The sequence below is a fragment of the Candoia aspera genome, chromosome 6 (assembly GCF_035149785.1).
Source record: "Candoia aspera isolate rCanAsp1 chromosome 6, rCanAsp1.hap2, whole genome shotgun sequence".
In the NCBI taxonomy this organism is placed as follows: Eukaryota; Metazoa; Chordata; class Lepidosauria; order Squamata; family Boidae; genus Candoia; species Candoia aspera.
In genome coordinates this window covers 47279188-47296998 of record NC_086158.1, presented here as the reverse complement: position 1 = coordinate 47296998, position 17811 = coordinate 47279188, and the positions used below count along the sequence as shown (strand labels likewise).

Sequence of the window (17811 nt, the reverse complement as noted above, 5' to 3'; positions counted from 1 at the left end):
TATCTAAAAACATGATTTAGAAAAGACCTTTGAATTCAATGTTCCATCCATTCCAACACTGCCTATTATATAAAATATGCTCCAAGTTCTTTATTTTTATATTGATTCGTCATCTTTTTCTCATGCAGAAACATAATTTTGTTGTTTATTTGTTCAGTCGCTTCCGACTCTTCGTGACTTCATGGATCAGCCCATGCCAGAGCTTCCTGTCGGTCATAGCCACCCCCATATTCTCCAAGGTCGAACCCATCACTTTATCCATTTCTCAGCAGCGCTGGTGCACAAGATGCTTCAACAGACAAATACAAGGGTAAAACTGGGAACTTTCTACATATAAACTAGCGGCCTTATAGCACCTTCTCGGGTATTTTAAAAGGTCTACCTAGTTTTCTTTTAATGGAATTTAATGGAATTACACTTTCTCTCTTCTGCTAAGACATGAAACAAAATGCAGTTGCAGCTTGCTAAAAATGCATTTGAATTTCTGGGCAGCTCTCTTACAACAGTGAATTATTTCTAATGTAGTGATGAAAAGACAGAGGATGTCATTGTACAGCAACCTATGGAAAGTACTGCAATCTACAAAAAATTGAGAATGGAATCCAACTAGTGCTTACCACACGCTCTTTCCTGCTGGGAATGATATACTCTCCTTCAAGCAATTCACACTAGTTGATATCAAAAGTTGATATCTGAATACTAAATGAAGTGGACCAAGATTTGGCTGGTCTATAGCTCCAGTTTTTAATTTAAACTGCTTTAACCAAAATTGATTTTTGGAAAGAACTAAATGATTTAGTCTCTGGGGATCAAATGATGGTAAGAGGCTGTTCACAGAAAGGTACAGCCAACAGCAATTAAGGAAGAAAGTAAATGCAACTGTGCCAGTTTTCATACAAAGCCAAGCTGCTAATAAATCTGTTCTGTGAAGCCTAGCCTGTGTGTGAAGAGAAGAATGACACCATAAATAAGCATTTCAAAAATTCAGACATTTATTTCATAATTTTGCTCTTACAAATTGCAAAAGAACATGAATACATTTTCTCAGGAAGATACACATTTAACCAAAAGACATTACTTAATGTTACTTACCGGTTGTATTCTGATAATGCCTGGGCAACTACAAGACCCATTCCCTACAAAAGAGAAAAATAGAAAGGTGCATGTAAATTAGGGCAGAAATGCAACTCTCCCCTCTCAAATTTTTTTCAGATCATTCACAGTAGCACTTTAAACACTAGTCAATAAACTAAAGGCCTCATTTTATGCAAGATTGTGACTATTCTTCAAGTGAGTTGTATAATGCTTTCCAAGAAGCCTCATTCTAACTGAACCAGTCTGGTGTACTGACTAGATTATGAGATTAATTCTAGGAAAGAATCACAGTAAATCAACATTTTCTATTAAGTTCCCTAAGTGACCTTGGCAGTTTAACCTCACTCACAAGTTTGTTATGGGGATACAATGTACACTGTCTTGAATTGGGGGGGGGGGGGGCAAAAGATACAGGATATAAAATGCCACAAAAAATAAGATAAACATTTTTTTTAATCGTATTAGCAATTCTCCTGGAAGAGCCAAAATAATTTAACCCCACGCTTGCAACTGTTTCTTCAAAGTCATAGGATCCTCAAAAGTCAGAAAAAGTAAGGAAATAATGGAAATAAGCGCACAATGTAATATATAGCTTGCATACCGTATGTACTGCAATATTATTCAACTGTGATATGGAAGCCAAAGCACCTTTGAGCACCCTTTTTAATTCATGTTTCATTTCTCACTTTATTCCTATCATTCTATCACACAAAATTTACAATATCATACTCACATTGAGCGTAGCTTCATCATCTATAATAGACAGCTTTACTATATAAGGATTCACAGACTGCAAAAGGGAAAAGAAAGTCATGGGCTAATTGAATGATCAGCAAAACTAATACACCCTCATTCAAGCCTTGCTCATTTTGTTTTATCACAGTAAATTCATACAGTTTCTATTAAAATGGTGGTTTTCCAGTTTTCTGCGCATCACTCAAGGTTTCACCCTTGGCATTAAAGTGTTCTCTGAAAGAAGAATTATTGCAACATTTCTATCACTTGCATGTTTTGCAGTCACTGGATGCTAAGACAACTGGCAGAGCTCAGAGAGAGAAAAGATGCTTGGCATGCAAAAGGTCTCAATCTTGATCCCTACTGGAATTTAAGATTCTCTTAAACCACAAAGTTGACAAACACTAGTACTCTAACTCGGCTGTTAATTTTTTTAACATAGCCTTAATAGGCCTTGTGCACAAAGTTGCACTGAACTGTGGAAGGAACCTCACAGAGACAAAAAGTGAAGCAGTAAGAAATAGAGCTGGATAGTTCAATGTGCAGCCTAGCAAGAAAACCCAGACTGCAAGATGACACCTCAAAACTAGATAAGCAATTAACATAGATACGAAATTCTATATTCAAGCACTGAAATTAAATTAATAGCTTTTCATACGGAGCTAATATTTTATATTTGCATAACCAAGAAGGAAAAACTAATTGTGGATAAGAGAATGGGTAGAACTGTGAAAGATCCCTTTAAAGTCACAAATGCATACAGATATAATCCTATATATAATTATCTTAGATGTGGATAACTTAAACTGAATTCAGCAGGGCTGATTTTTGAGTAGGTATGTCTAAAACTGCACTAAATTAAACCCAATAGCAGCCTATGTCCTTTGGTCATAGCAGGGAAGCTCTTTTAAATACATATTCCTAAACATTTTCTGTTAGAGCTAAACTATGCCCCAAACCATGGGCTGGCAGTGTCTGGAAGCATAAATTCCTTAGCTTGATGTTTAAGTCTTACTATTTAATATAATTAATACTATGGGTCTTTAAAAAACAAACTAGTTCATGTAAATTTACCAGTAGATTAGAAGCCTTAAGATTAAAGTAATAGCAGCAACTTCTTAATTTTTGACTGCTAAATTGCTGTATCTAATTAGTACTTCAGAAGCCTGGTGTTCAGAGTTGAATATCAAAGACTTTTGAGCCAAAAAAAAAGAAAATCAATAATAACAGGGAATGCCTTTCACCCATGAAGTTGCTACTTTATGGTCAGTGAAGTCAAATAGTTATAAAGAAGGCCCTTGGTGATAGCAGCAAAGCTCTCAGCCAGACAATAAACTGAAATTCTGTACTAGTTTGGGCAATTTCTATAAATCAGAAAGATTTTGCAGTGAAAACTATAAGGAGTTGGATCAATAATAAATACTAGAACAGTTGTTCCACTAAATATGGAATATGTTGAAAAAACTTTATAGAAAATGAAACACTAAAATCATAAAAAAATAAATATATATTCAATGAAATTACTTTTTTTTAACCTAATGGAACAATGTAGCCACCTTCAAAATTCTGGAGGAAACAGTATGATTAGCAACAGTAGCAGCAAAATTAAAAGGATCCTCATAACTTACCGAAAAAGCAAATAAACACACACACACATGAACAGCAAGAAAAGTTTTTCACTGTTGGAAGCATGATGCACATAAGAATAACAAAATGCCAGGTATGATATATGATATATGATATTTATCAAATTTCTTTGCCGCCCAACTCATACACGACGACTCTGGGCAGCTTACAGATAATAAATAACAGTCAATAAAAATGATACAGTATACAATCAATCCAATATAAATATACTTAAATACCAGTAAAAATATAAAAATACCAGATATAAAAGTAGTGGCACCTGCCCTTTGGAATATTCTGCCCCCAGAGGTGAGGCAGGCACCTTCACTCCCAGCCTTCCAGAAGAATTTGAAAACCTGGTTCTGCTGCCTTGCTTGGGATGGGAAGGGCAACAGCTCTTTCTGGTGGTGGTTGGCGCCGTAGTGCCCTCCCCATTGAATGAGAGCTTTTCACCACAAGGATCTTATAGTTATCTATTTATAATGATAATCTGTATCGTAATTTATGTTTTATGGTTTTAATTTGTTTATTTTGTTGTAAACCGCCCAGAGGCCCCTTTGGGGGAGATGGGCAGTGACAAAAATTTGAAATATAAATAAAATAAATAAATAAATGTAAGATTCAAGATGGCAATCAGGTTTGTACTTGGCACGATCACCAAACCAGCCACCCCCAAGAATGGCTATCCCCCCTCCCACCCCAAGCAAGGTGGTATAGCCATGTTTTCACCCCCTTCTGGAAGGCCAGGAGAGTGGGGGCCTGTCTTACCTCCAGGGATAAGCTGTTCCACAGGGCGGGTGCCACGGCAGAGAAGGCCCTCCTCCTAGACCCTGCCAAGTGGCAACCCCTCATGGACAGGGTACGTAGCATCAGGGCTGCAACTAGGGTCTGTGTCACCTGGGGCAAACTTGGATTCTGTGCCCATTTTGGCGCCCCCTCAGTGCTCATTTTGGTGCCCCCCCAGCATGGTGCCCGGGGCATGTGCCCCGCTTGCCCCCCCCCCAGTTGTGGCCCGGTGTAGCATGCCCTCTCTGCCTGACCGGGTGGGATGGGTCGATGTGATGGGGGTGAGGTGGTTCCTCAGGTAACGTGGACCCATGCCATGTAGGGCTTTAAAGGTGATAACCAACACCTTGAATTGGACCCAGAAGCAAACTGGTACCCAATGCAGCTCGCACAGCAAAGGAGTTATGCCCTCCTTGGGGCTCCCAAGATTGCCCGCACAGCCGCATTCTGGACCAGCAGCAGCTTCCGGATACTCCTCAAGGGTACCCCCATGTAGAGCGCATTACAGTAGTCTATGCAGGAGGTGACCAGGGCATGAGTGACCGTTCGAAGGGATTCCCGATCCAGGAAGGGGCGAAGCTGGTACAGACATTATAAGAATGTCTCCCAAGACTGATTAGAATAAAGAAATGTCTTTTTAAAAGGTATATATGTAAGAAGACAGTCCTTAAATGCTCTTAAAAACAGAAGATTTTACCACACTATGAATCCCCAAAATAGGCTGGGAATAGGTACAATTGATGAGGTAGTTCAGTAGCAAAAGCATAGAACAAAATGAATATATTAAATGTTGTCACCAAGAGGCAGGACTTTCCTTAGAAGATTACTTACTTCCACTGTAGAACATCAACACTTCTGCTTTTGACACCCCCTGACTGCCTCCGGTTTCCTTCCCTAACGCACTCAATTAGTGACTCCCAATGCTCCACTGTAATAAAGAACTTTAACAGTATTGTGCTCTAATTTGTAGAAGTTCTTGGGAGATGATAACAAGTATAATAATATTTTTATGCTTAATTTCCCTTTCATGAATTCTGTGCTGACTAGAGACAGCATTATTATCCCAAGGGAACTACAGAAATCAAACATCTTGATTGACCTTGCTTCCCCAGCCAGAAAATTAAGGATTTCAGCAACTTTTAGAAAACAATGAACTCATATCCTGAAAAGTCAGCAAAAGCTAAAAACCATTATCAAAATATTACACGCTACATGCAAATTAGAGAGAAGGGGAAAAAAGAATAGTTTAAGAATAGCAGAATCACAAATACATCTTGCCTTTAGAAAGACCAAAAAACTTGTTTCCAAATTAGTATTTGTTTCTAAAGGAGAAAGGAATAAGAAGCTTGTATCTACTTAATAAAATACTTATTTTTTTATGTTTACGAGAAAGTTTCATATGATTTATTTATTTAACCATTCATATACTGCTCACTTTCAAATTTCAAGATGGTTTACAATAAATGTAAAAAAATGCATATATTAAAATAACCTCATATGCATAGCACCCAAACCAAATAACACAAATAACACAAATCACATAAATCAAAATCAATGAAGGGCAGCTCAGCATCATCCATCAAATACCTGCTGAAGTAGGATACCTTTCATAACCTACTATTTGCTACTAATAGGTTGGGGCTTTAAGCATTTCATGGAGCATGTTGTTCCACAGAATGTTGGGGCTTCCTTCAGGACCCCATCCCTCTACTTTCACATCTGCTCTCAGTCAAAACACACAGGGCACAACACATCTATTTCAGAGAAAGACGGCCCCGTAAGTCCACAGAGACTAAGCCATGTAGAATTTTATAGATTAAAACCAGCACTTTGTGTTGGGCTTGGAAACAAATATGGCAACCAGAGCACTGGGGTTATACTGCTACTCCTGTTTGTTTCAGTTAGCATCCCGGCCACTACATTTTGGACCAGCTGTAGTTTGAAAGTCATCTGTCCCACACAATGTATGTTGCAGTCGTGTAAATTATTTTTGAACATATGCAAAATACAATAGAAGCAGGGCTCATATTTTTAACATGATATCACTATCACTTTGTTATTGAACACCAGGATTCAGGTCCTCAATTCTCCTTCGGACTATATTCTATCACCATCAATTGAATGAAACAATCTATACCTTTAAATCGAGGGAAAGGAGCAGGTTCCCCCCCCACTGTGATTTGTATGGATGTTCATATTTGTGAAACGTAACACAACAATGGGAATGATCTCAACCCCCAGTTACGTTTTGCTGTATGCTGTTGCTATGTAGTTCAGAAGCAAACAAACAGCCATTCTAGCAGGGAATAATAAACCACTTTGAAGCAGCAATGTATTTCCAAGAAACTAGGAAATGCAGTGACCCCCAGTCCCCTGTGCAGCTCCAACCTGGAAAAAAGGGCTCGGGCTATTTTTTCACACTGAACTTCAAAGGCATTTGGAAGGCCTCAAACATGCAGAACTGTTGCTGGAACAGTCTCCCAAACAAAGATGTAGAAATTGTCCTCACGTTCACATTATACTTCCAAGGCACAGTGCAACACCAAGAGCAAGAGCCCTTTCCAGGGAGGGAAAGGCTGAATGTCTGTCTACACTTTTTGTAGTTTCACAGCTCCACCACATTAATACCTCACTGTCCGTGTCAAGCACTCACCTCATACTTTCTGTAGTTCACTAATAAGGCAAGCAGGACAACAGCCTCATAACCATGTTCCCTGCGACTGGGAAGATTGGAAAGGATCTAAGAATAAGACCAGACAAAGCTTAGATTCATCAAAACTATGTATTTCAAGGAGTCATAGATGGGTGATTTCAAAAACATGTAGAGTGATGAGCTAAATACTTCCTATAGACAAAATGCATCTTATAAGCTTTTTTTTTTTAATCTGTTCAATCGTGTCCAATTCTTGGAGACTGCCTGGACAAGTACCTGCAGTTTTCTTGGCAAGTTTTTCAGAAGTGGTTTGCCATTGCCTCCTTCCTAGAACTGAGAGAAAGGGGCTGGCCCAAGGTCATCCAGCTAGCTTATGTACCTAAAGTGGGACTAGAACTCATGGTCTCCCAGTTTCCAGCCTGATGCCTTAACCACTACACCAAACTGGCTCTTCTTATAAGCTTAGAACAGAGCTAAATTGTCTTCTTTCATGAATAAATCACAAACTGAAACCAAATTCTTGCCTGAAAAATAATGAGCATATCCGAGGAAATAAACAGATGCGTGCAGATAGATGCCCAGTACTATCGAGGGAATTAGATTATCCTGTATGGTTCTTCTTGCACAAAGTTACTAAATTATCTGGATGAAGAACTCTTAAAACCTACCAATGTGAAAAGTTACCACATTGCTTACAATTATCTCACATTTGCATTTAAGCAACATGAAGGGAAAGTGTATGTATGATTATGGCAAGTGTGCTGGCAACCATTTCAGTCCCAAAGCCTACATCTGCTGACAGATTAGGGTCCATGGACACACAGTCACATAGTCGTATGTATTACAAGGGTACTGCCTTCATCCTGCCCAGATCCAGATGAAGGCAGAACGAAGCAGCCAAAAATGCATGTAGTCCATGGGTTACTCATGTTTCATCAAAAATTAGCAGCCCAGAGGTAAGGGGGAATAAGGAAACTTACCTGTAAGATAGCTTCAAAAATGCTATTAATCATCACATACTCCAGAATTGTGTTCTGACTGATGTTATCTGTCACCTAAGTAGAATCAAAGGATTAGAGATTTTTAGAGTTTTCCAGTTCCAAAATAATTCAAACATGCTCTTATCACTTGCTATCAATGAATCCGTGTATGTTATGATTCAACAGGTTTCTCAACCAGGGTTCTGTGGAACCCTAGGGTTCCACGATAGGTCACTAGGGATTCCCTGAAAGATCATGATTTATTTAAAACATTATTTCAAATTCAGGCAACTTCACATTAAAGAAGCACGTTTCATTCTTTATTTTTAGTTTAAGAACACTGTTAATGCATATATACAGGTTTGCACATAAAACGAATATAATCATTTTGTAACTTGTAGCCTATGTTTGAGCCTGAATGTGCAGGGGTTCCCTGAGGCCTAAAAAATATTTCAAAGGTTCCTCCAGGGTCAAAAGGTTGAGAAAGGCTGATCTAACAATTTGAAAAAAAAATGTCTCTCGATTATATCTTTTATTAAACTCTCCCATAAGGAATTTTTTAAATTATGTGTTTCATACATGCTTATTGTTATCTCAGGATTATGGATTTTGGGCACAACATAAAACATAGTAAACATTCTGTTTAGTAACAGACTGCCTTCATTGTACAATTATCCTTTAATGATTTTGTTTGGGCTTTAATCAATTTTTATGAATGTTTTCTAAACAGCAAACTTTAAGGATCCAAAACATTTCTTTGGTAGCAGCGAGATCAATATTTAATATTGGAAGTATCACCAACAGAGTTCCTACCTCTGTTGTACTATTGAACAATGAGTAAAGGGAATGCTAGAGGTTATTAAATTGAGTTAAAGCCACGTTAATGCTGTTTAATACCAATGATGCTGAAGTCCCTGAATTTCTATTTCTTTTGGTTTACTTCTAACCCACTTCTCTTTCTTCATAATGACTTCTTTCTTTTTTTCTTTTTGGTTTGGATGACCAAAATTGGGTGTTCTGCTCATACTATGTGCATTCATTTAAAAAAAATTAAAGCAGGGCCTATATATGGGAGCACCTTCATAACTGAGGAAGGAAGAGCAGTTTCTAATTAATATATCTAATACAACAGTTAGATCAAAAAATGTGTAAGTCTGTAATATAGCTGCCCAGGGTCACTCAGAGTCAGGCAGCATACAAGTTTAATATATTATTACATTTATTTGTAAAACTTGTTATAGTGATTACTACAGTATCACAACAGCTTATAATAGTTTAAAGGTGCATTTCCCATGTCTGCATAATAAATATTTTATAGTTAACCCATCATTATCTATTACTTACAGTCACCAAACAAAGCAATAGTTTCAGGCACAAACTTTTGAGACTTTCAGAGCCTTCTGCACAAAGTAATGCATCCAAGCTCTCCATCAGATTCTAGAAAAGAGAATAGTTATTTTAAATTGTTGCAATCTCACATTGCTTTTAACCCTCACTAATGCTGTGCTTGTGATATACTGTACTGAATCCCTTTCATACAGTATTTTGTGCAGAAGGTGGTAAAAACCTAAGTCAGGCTGATTAGCTAACATACTTATTTGCATAATTTATTTTATGCTTAAAGAACCTAACTACATGTTATTCTGTGGTCATGCTGTAATGTTAAAGAAGCTATTAGCAAGCTGTAATTTTCTGTTATTTCCTTGACAAATAGCCCAAATACATTTTGTCAGTATTTATTCTAGGGGCTATCAGGAGGCCTAGGAAGAGAAAGGAGAAGCATGTTATTCTATCTACAGTCTACTCTGCTAACTGAACACCTGCCTATTTTTGAACTTCAGTGGCAGACCACAACTTAAGTTACAGATGAGAAAAATCTAGCCTGCAAACCCCAGAGTCCCTCTTTTGGGGGAGATGGGTGGTGGCTAAATTTGAGCAATAAATAAATAAAGTCAAGTTTCTTCTCCAGGTGGGATGCTTTTCTCTCCCTTGGGACTGAGAAACTTTCTTCTCTCAGGACTGGAGATAGAAAAAATGCTTTCAAGCTCTAGGTGACAGGAAAGGCAACTTTTTCCTCTCTGTCCAGGAGCATACCAGAAACAATATCTCTCTACCCACCCTACCCCCTGCTTCTGCACCAGGCAAAATGCAGCACTGAAGAGTGGAGGGAGAACAGTCATAGGCCACAGTGGGCTTTTCAAGATGGGTGGGGTTCTCCCTCCCCAAAATTCATGCCTCCCTGACATCATCCAGCTAGTTCAGAAGTTAACATAACATACATGTTACTAGAGTGAAAACAAAACCTGTTATTTCAATATAGCAGCTTTCACCTTCATGCACAGTTCAGCCTTGTCAAAGCCCATCAGCATATTGATGATGTCAAAGCCAGATGTGGATTTGTTCTTCTGATGAACCCCACGGATCAGCGCACATAATGTCTGCAGCAGAAAACACATACCCACACATGCAGGAACTGTGAGACAAAGCCTCCTGGGCACTTAAAACTGCCATTACAGACCCAGAAATTTAAATCTATAGTATTGTACCTTTTAATAGTATGATATCCCAGATCACTTAGAGTGAATTCCAATACTGTAAATCTAATACTGTGTGAGCAGAAGTTCACTTGTACAACAGGACTCTCTCCTTTCCACCAAGCCCTTCCTCAGACAAGCAAACAAAAAACCTGACCTCCACAGGCAGATAGGAAAGATCTCACTAAGGGAAATAGTGTCATCAGCAGAAGCACTTCACTAGCTTCACCTATAGTTTTCTTATTGATATTCTTCCAAACTGTATAACATGTTAAGCTCTCCTGAATCATCTAACAATAAAAAAGGAAAAGACTTTATCATTGTCTAAGATGTTAAAGTACTTAAGAAGGGATACCCAATCCAGCATACCGAATCAACAGGTATTTCAGCTGACCTCAATAATGCAGACTAATTCCTTCATTAGACCTAACATAACCAATCATTAGCTGTCAGTTCATAAGTTTTGCTTAATGAAAGCCAAGGGAAATTTATACCACCTGTAATGCATTGACCACTCGGATCGGATGCTCTTCTCCTAAAGCCCAGATGCAACGCTGGAACAAGCAATTAATGTTATCTTTTATCTTCATTAGCTCTTCACCATCCAGAGATTCCAGCTTCCCTTCCAGATATTCCAAATTCACCTGACAGGCAAGAGGTAGAGCTTAAGCCAATTCGTGGAATTACTGAGGACAAGGAAAACTAGAAATTGGGTATCTGTAAGAGTAAATATAAAGGAATGGTTTCAACCTTTAATATATTACCTTCATGAGGAAGAGCTCCTCCCAAAACCGAGGGTTATATTTACTGGGATCTTCTGTCTGAAAGAGAATGGGATCACTATTACAGTGATGGCTATGAACTGAATATAACACGTTTACCCTTACACTATTTTGTAATAGTGTGCCCATGAAAGGGGAAACATGCCAAGAGATACTTCATTAAGGAAGTTTAGTCTTCCCTTCTCGTTCATAGTCCAAGATGTTACTAATATTAGAATACAGAAGACTGTTATGATAAAAGGGAAGTAAATCCAGTACTTACTGTGAAGATCTCATCATACATTAACACAACCTTCTCTTTCAGGGGTTTTTTACTAGATGAAGATTTCCGAAGTAATCCACCTTTTTTCTCAGATTGCGCCATGGCTTACAACCTGTGGATTGAAAGATATGGTAGACATCAAAAAACTAATCTTTTACACCTTTCTAAATTTCTCCTAATGTTTTTGCAATTTCTTGGATCTCACCAAGCACCCCATACTGTACTTACTATATAATACAGTGATAACTATCATAGCTCCTTGCCTCCTTTAGACATATTTTTCATACCTGGGTGCAAGATGCACAGAAAAATAGCTTACTAAAATACATCCGTATATTTTACATACCAAAAAAGGTCACACATATGTAATGTTTACCCTTGTTATATCTGGTGTAGGAATTATTTCACTTGTAATGAAGAGGAGGGTCAAGAGAGAGAAGAGTGCATTTTTTTTTCTGCAGACAAGTTTGTATGAAGGATTTGCATGGCTAACAGAAAATTCAAATACAAGCTTATCAACCCACCCACGTAGCCCGGAGAACTGTAGCTCATTTAAACACACATTTGATTTAAATAAAATTTAAAATAAAATTTAAACATTTTATTTTTTACAAATGAAATTGTTTATATATATATATATATATATGTATGTATGTATGTATATGTATATATATGTGTGTGTGTGTGTGTATATATATATATAAATAATTGAATCACCATATTGCATATGGAGTGGTCTGTAAATAAGGCTGAGTCCTAATGTGTTAGTCAGTTCACACATCAGGCTAAATCAAAAATATAGGTATTTTATTTTAATTTTATATTATTTTATTTAACTGGGTTTATATGCTGCTCAAATCAATACCAACTCTAAGGACCCCACATGCTTAAATAAAGTTTAAAAAAAAACAGAATAACAATTGTAACTATAACTTCGAGTTACACAACAAGGAACAATAAAATACCATTAAACAGACAGACACCTCTGCAAAAGGGAACAGCCTCATAACCTATCTATCCTTGAGGAATAGCCAAGCTTAATACCTTTCCTAAATCACAGCAGGTAGAGGTCATTTGGATCTCAGGGGGATGCTGTTCCAAAGAAAGGAGGCAGTGATTGAAGGTCTGCTTCTGTGCCCTGGTGATAGAATTCTCTGAGAAACAGGACCCTTAGGGAGCCCACTCTTCCTAAGTTTAGTGGGTGGGCAGATATAACTGGAAGGTGGAAGCCCCAAAGATACCCAGGTCCTGAGCCACGTAGGACTTCAAAGGTGACATCCAACATATTTAATTCCCCAGAAGCTAGCTGGTAACCAGTGCAGCTCTGGGAGTAGTTATGTGGGTGAACTGAGACATGTCCATAACTACTCAAACTGCTGCATTCTGGGCTAGTTGTGTGTCCAACCTACAATTTAATCTAGATTTGGGCAGAACTACCCAATTTCTAAGATTTAATAGAAGGCTCTCTTTGTGACTTTTCTGTGGTGGTGACATTATCTATCTATCTATCTATCTATCTATCTATCTATCTATCTATCTATCTATCTAATTTAGGGTAGCATAAGAAGAAAGTCTATTTTAACTGCTCATAACCAAACTGTAGAATTGTCCATCCAATGAGATTCAGGTGGTCATACTTTTGTCATTTTGTACTAGTCAGTGAAGCATTTTTTAAACACTGTATTTACTTAGTAAATGTTCTTCATCTTAAAAAAAAACTATTTTATATATTGTTTTATCATTGACTTTATGGTTGTAAATAATTTAAGGATTCTTAGTAGTGCAGATGCATCTGAAAGGTAGTTTATATAAATAAAACTTTACATCATATCTTCATTTCAACTCCAGTACATATAAATTACTGCACATAAGCCAGCACATACAGTAGGTGTACCTTTGACAGTGTAAAGATCCTACACATGCAGAGAGCTAGGTTTGTCCACTTTTCCAGATATGCACATTGTGATAAACTATAATTAACATATAACATGGAAAGCTTGAGTGGGAACTATTCAGTGTCTCTAGTGAAAAGATGAAATGCATTTTTGTGCATAAAAAAATGATAAAGCAAGTATCTCAGTACTCCCCAATTCACCAAATCCTAAAACTGATCCCCTTTCCTTGGTTTTTCTACCATCCCTCCCATTCAATCACCTGTGTTCATGTAGTGGTAAAGCAGAAGGGCAAGTGATTTCTCCAAGTATAATACATAATGTATCAAACAGCATAGATATAGCAAAGTAAGTACAGTGCCTATAACTTTAACAATTAATTCTGCAGCTGAGGGTGCAATAGCTACTTAAATAAAAGCATAAATAGCACAATGATCGTATCTGGTAGAATTCTCAGTGGCTAACATCCATTTCAGACCATCGCACCGAGATTTATCTTATGCAAAAATCAGACTTAAGAAACAAGGCATACAGTAAAGAGCCCATTGTTGCAATGTACATTGGATGACTTCAGGCCAGTCAGTTCATATACTGTTACTGCTTTCTAGTTATTAGACTTGCTGTTATTGGCCTTTAAGAACATCTAGTTAAGTGCAAAATCATTTAAATTTGTGTCACCAAAAGCTGTTAGGTCTGCCATATTTTCTCTCTCCTAAACAGTCCATTGTCTGTTTTATGAGAAAAAAAGTGTTACTAATCAGAAAAGTAAAAGGGAAGAAAAAAGTTTTAACAGGGTAAAAGATCTAGAAATTGGGCAGAGGGTGAAATCTAAACAGGCTCTTCACTTTCAGAATCAAGACTTTTGGGCAGCAGCAGCACAAAACTGGGTGCATCCACTCAGAATACTCTGACTGGATTTTTTATATCACAGATGATAAAATAATATGTTTCTGGTTCAAAATGCTGTGGTGGTGTCTTCTTCTTTGAGTGAGGGGTATCATGCCACCCTTGTGAATCTTCCCAAGTTCTCTTTCCACTCAATTTTCCAAAACTGGTGCCTTCCAAATGTTTTGGACTGAAATACCCACAAGAAATAGCCAGCCTGGCCCTGGTTAGGGATGGTGGGCCACCAGAATGGAGAAAACTGCTTTTGTTTAGGGTTAATGCAAGAAAATTTTCAGATCAGACTATAGGCTACAACCTAACTATCCCAAAAGTCATATTTGTCCCATTGAAGCAAAAGCAATCTAATGCCATCAGGTATTAATGGAAATGCCAATGTTGGCATATTAAGTGAAAAGGAAGAATCTGTGCTAGACATTGGATTTTCTTTAGATTTGGCTGGCACAGATGGACTGGTAACCTCATTCCTCACTTTCCTGCCCCCCACCACCACAACAGCCTTATCTTTGACTTCAAAATCAGAGGCATCTTCAGACAGCAAAGCTCCACACATAGAAGGTGCCTCTTTTAGATGTTGGGAAGACCCCCCCCCCATTCCCAGAGTTACAGTTTACCACATTTAATAGGGTCCACAATTTTCTAGATAACATGGGGTAAAAGGTCTACCATGTAGGGAAGGACAGGGAATTCTTCTTCTACCTGCACTGTCATGGTCTGGATATATTATTTTACAAGAAGTGTTATTTTCTAATCATACTTGCAATCTCAGCCAACGGCAGGAATTCATTTTATGCCAAATTAAACTGTAAATGAACAAAATTAAACCCATTATTATCTCTATCATCAAAATGGCTCCAGTGTCCCTAAATAAAGCCCATTGTGATCTCGTTTGTACAAGTATAACTAACTGGAAGAAACTAAAGAAACAATTAATATGAGCAATATCTCAAAATAAGTATCTCAAAATAAGTCATAAAGCCACTCCCCAGTAATAAAAGGGACCAAAGACCATTTATATTTCATTCTGAAATCTACAAGAATGAGCCTATCTACAGAAACAGAGTATCAAATTATTTTCTTCTGAGGGAAGTTATTAAGTAATCCCCTCTCCTCCAGCCCACTCTAAAAAAGCTTGTCTGGTATAGTTTTCAACAGTACAAGTTCCAACTGTAATGCAACTACCTTCACTAGCATAAGTATTTGATTCCTTATTATCTTATGTCATGATAAAATGTTATGACACGATGAGCCTTTATAAAACATCTGAAGCATCTGTTACATAAACAGGAAAGAAAAGGAACAAGCACAAATAAAGCTGTTCCTTTTTTGCTATCATTCAATTTGACTTAAAGTTTGATTTGAAGAACTCAACTCTTAAATTATTAATATTTAAAACAACCATTTACCCATTCAAGAGTTTCAGTGGCTCACTTTCTCAGATTTCTCCATCTGGAATTCCAACAGCCTGTCCTTATTAGTACTTCAAAATAGAAAAATAGAAGTGTGTGTGTGTGTGTGTGTAAAGATAGTGATGAGTTACAGAAAAAGCTAGCATGATCAAGCAAAACTACCTTTGAAGAATGGTAGAAACTGATAGCAACCCACAGTGACTCACATCCAGCATATCAGTCCCATACATGCAAACAGGTCTTATTTATGATATTTACAAGTGTTATATAAATGGCTGCTGTTCCTCAGTTCTTCAGAATGGCTTATACAGGATTTCTAGAAAGTATCTAATCTAGGCTCTTTACATTACTAATCCTGCATGATTCTAGTAGTAAAACTGTTTTGTGCCTTTAGAATATTCTCTGGACCAATCTCCATTATGTTAAAGTATAGGACTTTATGTCACACTAAGTCCTGGTTTGCTTAATAACTTTTTTTAAAATAAAGAATTAGCTAAAAAGAAAGTCACTGTTTACAAACCATGTGGCTGGTTTTATACAACATACTAAATCAAAGTCATGGCTTAACATCATGGTATATGAACCAGACCCCCATCAAAACACGAAACAAAATCTTCAATCAAGTCTGCAATCAAGGTAAGGTGATCCAGTGAACGTCAAATTCAAATATAACTGCATTTAAATCCCTATTAACTATGAATACTGATTGATCTTTCATACTTGCAACTTTCAAAGGGAATAATAATGATTATGTTCATGTAACACACTTCCCCTTAGTTAACTGAACTATGTTTTAGACAACCACATTTCATGGATTTCCATGACATACCGAACTGTAAATCAGCCAGTCTGGCTGGATTTGGTAGGCTGAAATATAATCTAGTCCACATCCTCTTAAAAAATAAAGGGGGGAATGGAGTGATTAGGGAATAGAAACTTTAAATGCTATATTTTGATAAGGACCCTGGTTCCTTCTAAAAGACAAGAGCCTTTGATTCTTCATTAAGTGATCTGTGTTATGCACTCCATTCCTAATTGTATTAGGAGAGAAAAGTTCTGCATTCTATTTAAAGATGTAGGAACAGAAAGAAGCGAAACTGTACAGAGTTCTGTGAATGGAAGAACCATCCAAGCAGAAAACCATCCAGGCAACAGTTTGCATTCCTTCAAGATCAGAAAGATCTTTCATCTTTTATAAGGCTGCACAGTTTGCATACTTATGTATATTTTATTTTTCTTAGAACCTTGCAATCTACCAACTGGGGCATGGTAGAAAAGGCATGGGCTTAAAATGGAAAGTGTTCAGGTCCAAGCATTCATTTTATTACTGTATCAGAACTTCACAGTCCTTCTAGATTCTTAGTTATATCCAGTAAACTTTCTTCATTTCAGCAGCAAAATTCGGAGGGGGAAGGATTATTTTGATACTGTTACTATGAAACAATTAGGGGACTGACTGCCAATTACCCAGGGGACCTGCAGTAAATCGACTCCTACCAAGTCCCACCTTTGTTCTGTACAGCAAAGGGGGCAGAAAACTGAAAGCCCCAGAAAGGGTAGGCATATTAAGTACCCTGGCGTCCATGCAAATGCTTGGACTTCAACTCCCATAGTTTCTGATCAGTGATCCTCCTGGCTAGAGCTTATGGCTACTGTAGTTCAAGACATCTAGAAAGAAACGGATGATACAGCTTGGAACACTTGATTAAATCCGCCCATCAATAGCACCGAACTATTCCACCTACAAGGGAGTCACTAGGCTTTCCTCTTCCCGTCCCAGAAAAAGTTTCTTCAACGACAAGTATACAAAAATTGAGGCAGAAAAACAGACCCCTTCCTCGTGAGCATAGCCCAAGCACCCACAAATATTTCCAATTCCGAGCTGCACCCCAACACTCCCCCTCTCCTCCACCATTACATCTTGCTGCTTGACCCCCCTCGATCCCATCACCGCCTCAAGCTAGCCCCAGCTTCGCCCTCCCAGGGCTCTCATCAGGGAGGGCAGCTTTAACACCGACCAGGGCACAACGGAGGCCGGATTCTGAGGGGTGGGAAAGGAATATATCTGTTACCTGCGCGGGACGATCGCCTGCCAAAGCGCATGCGTCAACGAAAGAGCCTTCGCTCCACCTTCCCCTGACCACGCAGGCGCAT

General features: G+C 38.0%; 1 protein-coding gene across 3 annotated transcripts in view; it reads right to left on the bottom strand.

Moving 5' to 3' along the window:
* ARMH3 (armadillo like helical domain containing 3) overlaps window positions 1-15901 on the bottom strand; it is a 137350-nt gene extending 121449 nt beyond the window's left edge. Inside the window, exons 1-10 of one of the 3 annotated variants that reach the window (XR_010068199.1) lie at window positions 11830-11958; window positions 11454-11565; window positions 11174-11230; window positions 10907-11053; window positions 10206-10313; window positions 9220-9312; window positions 7876-7950; window positions 6896-6982; window positions 1829-1885; window positions 1093-1136 (exon numbers count right to left, since the gene is read on the bottom strand). Coding sequence is in view for 2 of the 3 variants with exons in the window: in XM_063307038.1 (XP_063163108.1) it covers window positions 1093-1136; window positions 1829-1885; window positions 6896-6982; window positions 7876-7950; window positions 9220-9312; window positions 10206-10313; window positions 10907-11053; window positions 11174-11230; window positions 11454-11555 (770 nt within the window). In the remaining variant the exon portion in view is untranslated. Of the gene's footprint in view, window positions 1-1092; window positions 1137-1828; window positions 1886-6895; window positions 6983-7875; window positions 7951-9219; window positions 9313-10205; window positions 10314-10906; window positions 11054-11173; window positions 11231-11453; window positions 11566-11829; window positions 11959-15654 lie in introns of those variants that run through there. The other 2 variants (XM_063307038.1, XM_063307037.1) reach the window with 2 other exon arrangements.
* Window positions 15902-17811: the final 1910 nt, after the last annotated feature.